The sequence below is a fragment of the Myotis brandtii genome, unplaced genomic scaffold, assembly GCF_000412655.1.
Source record: "Myotis brandtii unplaced genomic scaffold, ASM41265v1 scaffold1408, whole genome shotgun sequence".
Lineage (NCBI taxonomy): Eukaryota > Metazoa > Chordata > Mammalia > Chiroptera > Vespertilionidae > Myotis > Myotis brandtii.
The window spans coordinates 375,220-383,805 of NW_005355029.1; the positions used below are offsets into that span (position 1 = coordinate 375,220).

Genomic DNA, 8,586 nt, shown 5'->3' on the forward strand with positions numbered 1-8,586 from the left:
TGTGTGCTGTGTGTCTGTGTGTGTGTCTGTCTGTGTGCTGTGTGTGTGTGTCTGTGTGTGTGTCCGTGTGCTGTGTGTCTTGTCTGTGTGCTGTCTGTGTGCTGTGTGTGTGTGCTGTGTGTGTGTGTGTGTGTGTGTGTGTCTTTGTCTAGCTGGCAGTTGCACTGGACCCGTGTGCTGTGTGTCTGTGTCTGGCGGTCGCCCCCATCAGCACACGTGGGGCAGGTGCACCCTTGGGCGAGGGGGACCCTCAGGGACCCGGCCTGAGTGTGTGGAGCTCCTGTGCATGAGGCGCAGGCTGACGTCACCCACTGTGTCTGGGGCCGCGCTTCTCCCGAGTTCACCGAGCCTGTTCTCCCCCCACCCCAACCGCCAGCGCGCCTGGGCAGGAGCAACACCTGCTGTCCATGGTGGCGCAGCTGGAGCGCGAGCTGGAGCTCCTGAGGTCAGACGTGGCGGCGTGGCGGCCTCTGAGGAGCAGCTGTGAGGAGGCCCACACGGTCCTCGGGAAGGTAAGCCTCCTCTGACCCTACCTCTGTACCGGATCGTAGAGCGTAGAGCACCTGCTCCCGCTGCTGCCCAGGCGCCGTTCGGTACAGAAGTGTGCGGAGCAGTCATGCCTGTGGGCGTTTCTGGAAACAGTTACATTTAAAGTGCTCTGTGCCCCTCACCCGGGGGCCTCAGTGCTGGGTGGGCGAGGCTGGACGGCTCCTCCTCCTCGGCCCGAGGCACAGGCCCGGCTTATGCCGCGTCCACTCCCACGCCTGTTCTCTGATCTACTCCAGCGTGTCTGGAGGGGTTCTTACATTTAACTGAGGGGGGGAATCACCCGGCCGGCATGGCTCAGTGGTTCGGCGCAGCCTATGAACCAGGAGTTCAGGGTTTGATTTCCGCTCAGGGTTGGGGGCGTGCAGGAGGCAGCCGATCAATGACTCTTGCTCATCATTGATGTTTCTATCTCTCTCTCCCTTCCTCTCTGAAGTCAATGAAAACATGTTAAAGGGGTTTGGGGGTCGTGCAGCATTTCCACGACGGACGTGAAGAGCTGGGGACACTGCCATGGTGTCTAAGGGGAGGGGCATACAGAGCCGCGTGATTCCTCGTCTGTGTCCTCGTGCTTTTATTAGGTCGATGCCCAAGTCCGAGAGACCGTCAGGCTCCTGCTTTCCAACGACCAGCAGGACGGCTCCCTGGACTGGCTGCTGCAGAAGCTGTCTGCGCAGTTCGTCAGCAAGGCCGACCTGCAGGCTCTGCTGCGAGAGCTGGAGCTGCAGATACTGAAGAACATCACCCACCACATTTCTGTGACAAGACAGGGGCCAACCTCTGAAGCCATCATGGCCGCGGTGACCTCGGAGGGGACTTCTGGGATCACAGAAGCGGTAGGTGGAGAGGGAGGGAGGGGACACTGGTGAGGCGATGAGGGCCGGGTCCTGAGCAGCGGGATAGGTGGTGACAGGGCAGGTGCCAGCCAGGGGGGTGCAGAGGTGGGCGCCCAGGTGGCACAGCTGCTGGGAGGACTACCCTGCTCACCTCTGTCCCAGAGTCTGGCTGCCTGGAGCCGCACACCTGAGGTTCAGTGTCTCCCGTCACAGAACCAGGCCGCAGTGCCTGCTCTGAACCCGCGTGGCCACACTCTATGTGCCAGGGGCTGGGGCGGTGGGAGCCCTTTGGGCAGGGTGGGCGCCCTCCCATGCCCTTCGCGTGGCCCCGCCGGGTGCAGACTGCAGTTTGGATTTCCCAGACATCCCCATGCCTTCATCCGCAACATAGCTCCCTGACAGTGCTCTCCCTGAAACGCAGGCTCCGCGCCTGCCGCTAACACGTAACCTTGTCTCCCCTCCCCTGGGTCGGGTCCCCTCCTGCGCTGCCTCCGCCCAGCAAGCTCGCGTCATCGTGAACAACGCGCTCAAGCTGTATTCCCAGGACAAGACCGGCATGGTGGACTTCGCCCTGGAGTCTGGCGGTGAGTGAGCCCCTCTGGTGACTGCCAGAGGCCACCTGCTGGCAGGTGCAGCCGTAGGGGCTGCCACTCCCCGTCCAGCACCAGGACTCACTCGGGCTTTCGGGGCTCCTCCTTGCCAGTTGCTTGCGCTCCAGACGGCCTGGCTCTCCCCGAGCACAGCGCTGTGGTGAGGCCATCGGCTAAATCTCAGTTGGGGGGCCTTTCCACGGCTCCAGGGCTCTTCCAGCTCTCAGGGTCCCCCCACTGTGGGTGGTTGGTTGCTGTGGTCTTGAGTGTCATGCAGTGTGTGTGTGTAAACGTTGCAGGTGGTACGTGCTTGTTGTGTATCCTCGCTTGATATGTTTTTATTGTTTTTTGAGAGAGAGAGGGAAGGGGGGAGAGAGAACATCCAAATGAGAGAAACATCGGTTGGTTGCCTCCCGCACGCACCCCAACCGGAATGGAACCCGCAATGGCCAGGGCGCTTTTTTTACGAATTGAAGGCAGCACCAGAAGGAAGACACTCACTGTGTTGTGACCCCGTCTCTGTGGTGGTCGCCGAGGTGACCTGCACGGCGGTCATGGGCGGCAGGCAGTTTCTTCCCATTGTCTCCCAGGAGGCTGTGCTCGCCGTGTGGATGCGGGTTCCTTCCGGAACTTGGCGAGACTCCCTCCAGCGCCTGCCTCCTGCCGGGACCACAGTCCCCAGGGACAGGTCCTCAGGCGTAGAAATGCAGCAAACCAGTGGAGAGAGGGCGGGGTTCCTCAAGGAATAAGGCAAGTGTGGTCTGTTAGGGCAGCGTGCCGCCTGCCTGCAGGCTCTGGACCAAGATCTCAGGCCGATGGACTTGAGAAATCAGACTGTGGCTCAGGGAAGGGTTGGGTCCACATACCTGCCTTCTGTCACCTGATCTCTGTGACATTGGATCAAACCCGGGAACGTTTCTGTGAAGAAATCGTGGATGCTCATACGACACGAGAGAGAAAGACTGAATGACTTCACGTCCGGTCAGTGGGGAGGTTTTGCCACCCTACGTTTTACAGGGAATCGCGGGTTTCTGGATATGTAACATTTAGGAATTACAGATTTTCCTGGAGAAGAGGAGGTTCTTAACGCGCTGTCGTGTGTGGAAGGGTTGGAGTCTGCAGGGGTGGTGGTGACCTTACACTCTGGCCGCCTGTTTAGTTTGCCTCATCCCGGCAGCATAGGAAGGAGGGGGGCCTGTCCCCCCAACCCCCCAGCAGCTGGCCGTGGGCCTTTTAAGTTAACCCTCTAACCCTCACGGGCCAGGTAGCAGCGGGGCCTGATTGGATTCCTTATTGTTCTTTTAAAACCATGAGCAGCCTGGCTGGTGTGGCTCCGTTGGTTGGAGTGTCGTCCCGCGCACTGGAAGGTTGTGGGTTTGATTCCCAGTCAGAGCCCATGCCTAGGTTGTGGGTTCGATCCCTGATTGGGGTCAGGGTGGGTACAGGAGGCACAACCCATGTTTCTCACATTGATGTTTCTCTCCTTCCCCTTCCTCTCTCTAAAGTCAATAGAAACATATCCTTGTGTGAGGATTTTAAAAAAACCATAAACAAAAGTTTATTCAGAGTTGCTGTCCCAAGAGGTGCGGGCGGGCGGGGAGCAGCCATGTTTAAGGGCCTCCCATGTTGGCAGGTGCACACAGCCCAGCTGAAAGCAGGCACCTCCTGGCACTGGACTTGGACCAAGTGGGGCTGAGGTGGGGGCTGACCTAGAGTACCAAGGCCAGCTCCTCCCTGCGGGGCTGGCCGGCTCTTGCGGAGGCGGGCGCAGACCCTGACACAGGCCCCTGCTTCCAGGGGGCAGCATCCTGAGCACTCGCTGCTCGGAGACGCATGAGACCAAGACGGCGCTCATCAGCCTGTTTGGCATCCCGCTGTGGTACTTCTCCCAGTCGCCCCGCGTCGTGATCCAGGTGAGGATCCGTGTGTTTGGCGGCTGGCATCATCGGGGGGCCCGTTGTGACCAACTCTGCGATGTATGTTTAGCTTTTTGTGCAGGTGTAGGGTACGTACAGGAGTGTGTGCCCTCGCCTGTCTTCAGTCAGTGAGTTTTCACACAGCGGACACATGCGGGCCCGCACCCCCAGCCCCTCTTGTCCCCTCGCCCCAAGGTTGGCTTGTAACTCCGCCCATCTTGTCTGAGGTGTGAGCTGCAGGGCCCACTGTGCGAGTCAGCTGTGTCTGCTCGTGCCTGAGAGCGGGGTGAGACCCCGCAGGCGGCTCGCACACACAGGCCCTACAATTCTGGGCGTGTGCTGCCTTCCCGGGCCTCCCTCCCGCACGGGTCTCAGGTTTCAAGGCTCATGATGAAGAGTGTAAAGCATCAGATACGTTCGTTTGGCCTCGGGACTAAACTGCTGCCTTACATTATAATGTTTTTGGAAGAAAATTTAAATTATTTTTTAACATGAAACATTCACATGATAGCGGCCTTTCACTTAGAAACCACACGCTCAGCCTGAAAGAGCTCAGGAAGGAGCTGAGCAGTGAGGGAGTGCCGTTCACGGGCAGTGCTGGCCCTGTCCGCGGTGCCGCTGGTGTCTGACCTGCGTCATGCTGCTCCTCGGTCCCCAGGGTCACAGGGTCACTCACCGCGTACCTCAGCTCTGCGCGGCCTCAGGCACGGTCTGCCCTGTGCCGTCGTGCTGGCCTGGGTCTCAGCATGAACCCTGGTGGTCAGGAGGCAGCTGTCCTCTGCATGATGGACGTGTGGGGCAAGAGCGAGCCGTGCCTGACCGGGAAGGAGGGAAGGTGCCGGCTGTGCTGGGGCAGCAGCAGTGGCGGCTGCTCGCAGGGAGGAATGGGGGCCGTCGCCAGGACAGCTGGGGAGGGTGAGCTCCCTCCGAGGGGCAGGGCAGCCCCGGGCTCGGCCCACACCTCCTAGGAGCGGAGCCACAGCTCACTGAGGCCTGCCACACCAGGCACCTGCAGAAACCCACGGGCACGCGCCCGAGGGCTGCAGGGAGTCAGAGCGTGGCCTTGGGGTGGCCGCTCCTTCGGACGGCAACGAGTATTCAGGGCCCAGGCCCTTCTCACAGGGCGAGCAGAGGGGGCACAAAGAACCGAGAATGGGTATCTTTTCCTCGTGTCGTACCATCCTGCCCCTCCCTCCCTCCTGGTCTGGGCCGCACCACAGAGCAGCCGGCACCAGGGCAGGGCCCTCCTCTGCTGTGGAAAGTACTCTTGCCGCCTGTGTCCTGTGGGCATCGTTTTGTGCCCTGGCCAGTGTCCCCGGATGGAAGTGGGCATGTGGGTCAGAGACCGATGTGCCTGCCGGCTGGGCTTCCTGAGCTTGGCCAGTGTGCACAGTGTGTGAGCGTGCGCGTCCCACAGCGTCAGCACGGCGCCCACCTTGGGCTGATGGTGGTCTGCCAGGTGAGCCACCGGACACCTGCCACATAGACTTGGTTTCCAGTCCTGTGTGGGCTGGGCCTCCTTGTGGTTGGGGACATTGACACGCCGCATGGCCTGTGTGGTGCGTCTCGCCCATTTTCCCTTTGGTTCTGGCCATGTGAGCTCCGTAGAACGCACTCACCTGTGGGAGGCAGTCACTCTTCCCCAGGTTGTCTTTTGATTTTGCTGATGGTCATTTTTTTACCATGAAAAATGCTTTTTTTATTTCAATGGTTTCAGTCTTTCCTCTTACTGCTTCTGCTTTATGAATGGTTAAGCGCTTGCCCAGCTATTAAGTGTTAGTATTTTGCCTTTCCCCAGCCGGACATCTATCCAGGGAACTGCTGGGCATTCAAAGGCTCACAGGGGTACCTGGTGGTGCGGCTGTCGATGGAGATCCACCCAACCAGCTTCACCCTGGAGCACATACCAAAGACGCTGTCGCCCACGGGCAACATCACCAGCGCCCCCAAGGACTTCTCCGTCTACGTGAGTGTGCTTGCACCCGGGGGCCCCAGAGGTGCCCTCCTCCCTGCCCACTTTCCTCTGGAGCGTTGCAGGCAGCGTGGGCCCAGTGGGGAGACAGTCAGGTCTCAGTGATGGAGGAACACCGCCCTCACCGGCGAGGAGTTGCGAAAGCCCTGAACGAAAGGCCCGGGTGGCAGCCTCGCAGAGGCCCTGGTCTCCGCAGTGATGGAGACGGGTTCCCCCGCTCCTGCTGGAGAGATGCTGTCCGCCGGTGTCATGTCCACGATCCGGTGACCATCTGGTTTTGCTTTCAGGGACTAGAAAATGAGTATCAAGAGGAAGGGCAGCTGCTGGGACAGTTCATGTTCGACCAAGAGGGGGAGTCGCTCCAGACCTTCCCCGTCCCGGTGAGCACCTGCCACACACACTGTTCCCCAGCCCCGGGCCCGAGTCCGCAGGCCCTGCTGCCGTGAGCAAGCTGCCAGAGTGCGTGGCTCAGCCTCGGGAAGGGGGCGGGGCTCCCCTCTCCCTGAATGAGCCTCTGCAGTGCATGCTTCGCTCCCGTCAATGTGTCCTGCACAGAAGCCAAGTCTGTGCTCACGGCGCGTTCTCAGCCCCACCTGAGCTGTGCCTGTGAGATGGCACAGGGCCTGTCCCAGCCCGGCTCCTCTCTCTCAGGAGCCTCGGGGGCACGTGCTTGGGCTCGGGAGTGTTAATATGAAATAAGTGTGTTTTCTTTTCTCCCCTTCGATTTCAGAAAAGACCTGAAAGAGCTTTCCAAATAGTGGAACTTCGGATTTTTTCTAACTGGGGCCACCCTGAATACACATGTCTCTATCGGTTCAGAGTGCACGGAGACCCTGTCAAGTAGAGACGCTCCTCACTGCTGCTGTACATTCTGTACATACGGGGCAGCCCGAGACACGGGACCTTCCCTTCGTGAGCAAGGGCGTGGGACATGTGACGTCCCCTGTTCAATAAACGCTGCTGACTGCCAGCAGGACATGGGAATTAGCAATGACTGTTGTGCCGCCCCTTGCTGTTCAATGGGAAGCTGCGTGTTGAGGGCTTGGGTTTACGGAGACCCGTTAGCCACAGGTGATCTCAGAAATTCATTTGAATGTATGGTTCACAAAGACACTTTGTTTGGGGGATTTGTTTTTAAACATAAAGCTGTTTATATTCCTTATTTTCTTGACATCAGGAACAAAGCAAATGATGTTAAAAGGTTTGACGTGTTCTTGAAGCTTCTACACTTAGCCGATCACTGGCCCTCTTAAAGGACTTTGGGGCAGCTACCTATTTTATCTTTTCAGCACTCAGTTCTTTCAGGGGAAAATCAGTGTCACCAAACTTCAGTTCCAAACTCCTTTCCTTCCGGGTGGGATTGTGCTTCACTCAGTCGCCGTCTCACGTCCCCGGGTGGGGAAGTGATGAATACGTGTGTTTCTGCTTCGCTTGCTCCACGGACAGAGTCTCAGAGTCAGAGCTTGGTGTACGAATACCCGGCGGGAACACGGGAGAGTCACCTCGCGCGGCTGGTGTGGGTCTGACTGGGACCCGGACGTCTAGGTGTCAGCACACACAAGTGGGGCTCGGGTCTCCGCAGGCTCCCCTTCCAGCATGAACAGGAACGGCCTCCCATCCTGTGGGTTCAGGTTTCTTTCCAGCTCTGCACAAGCAACACTAACAGGCCCCACGCCACCCAGGGCTGTTCTTACCCACTGGTGGCTTCGCAGGAGATGGTGCAGCGTGGCCCGTGCTTGAAGCCGCCACGTCCCGACTGTCCTCCGGCCTTTTCTTAAGCTGTGGGCCATTCTCCTCCCCTTCCTGGGAGACCCATTGTGGTCACAATATTTAACACTGAGGCTATTTAACACTGAGACTATTTAACACTGAGCAGACTTTATAAGTGAGATATCCCAAGCACGTAAGATGTTACAGATGTTTTACCTTAAAGTTTTATTGGGTTAAGACAGTTTCTTGGTGTACCGTAAACGTTGTATTTTCGAAAAAGATAAAATGATGGTGCTGACAGGTTTTCTGGAGTTTTATGTATATTGCGCAATAGTCCTCAAATACACAAAAACTAGGTAGCTTTTTTCCCTCACTCTTAGAATTGGAGTTATTGCCTATGCAGTTAAGTTGGATAAAATGTATACAGATGTTTCCTATATTACAGGATAAATATATGAGTCAGAATTTCCTATATAAAACTAAATTTGGGAGTTGGGGTGGAAATATTTTGAATATTTATTTTTAAAGATGCAAGATAGGACTTTGTGCAGTGTATTTTTGTAAATGCTTTCCCACATGTCTGGTAGTGCTCCTGTTGCTGCCACCAAACTAAGATGCTATTGAAATAAACGTTTAATAAAGAGTTTTTAATTTTTAAGAGTGCATGTCATACTTCACATGAATAATAAACAGCCTATTTCTTTGCCAGTCTGCTTTGTTTTTGCCGGGGAGCTGTGGGGGGGACGACTGTTTGCATGTTCTCCCGTGTGTCTGTCGGGATTTCATGCAACCGCCTCGTGCTCACCCGCTTCACCGGCCCTGACTGCAGGGCACCCTGGGGTTCGGAGGGAGGGAGGGGCGTCTTGGGGGACAGGAGCCGCTCCACGAGGAGAGGTGGGGAAGGAGCCCGCTTCCAGCAGAACCAGCTTCGGTTCATCGGTGAAGTGCAGGGCGGGCGGCGCTCCGGATCCGCTGGTTTTCCGCCCGAACCCGAGGTCTAGGCCTGCCCCACGTGT

The 8,586-nt window shown here is 57.6% G+C and overlaps 1 protein-coding gene across 13 annotated transcripts in view; it reads left to right on the plus strand.

Annotated features, from left to right (window-relative positions):
- Positions 1-8,278, plus strand: part of SUN1 (Sad1 and UNC84 domain containing 1) — a 53,036-nt gene extending 44,758 nt beyond the window's left edge. For all 13 annotated transcript variants that reach the window (XM_005860834.2, XM_014535253.1, XM_005860833.2 and 10 more), the window contains 7 exons: positions 377-512; positions 1,128-1,382; positions 1,882-1,966; positions 3,770-3,885; positions 5,687-5,854; positions 6,148-6,240; positions 6,591-8,278. In XM_005860834.2, the coding sequence (XP_005860896.1) occupies positions 377-512; positions 1,128-1,382; positions 1,882-1,966; positions 3,770-3,885; positions 5,687-5,854; positions 6,148-6,240; positions 6,591-6,704 (967 nt within the window). In that variant the 3' untranslated portion in view covers positions 6,705-8,278. The remainder of the gene's footprint in view (positions 1-376; positions 513-1,127; positions 1,383-1,881; positions 1,967-3,769; positions 3,886-5,686; positions 5,855-6,147; positions 6,241-6,590) is intronic.
- Positions 8,279-8,586: the final 308 nt, after the last annotated feature.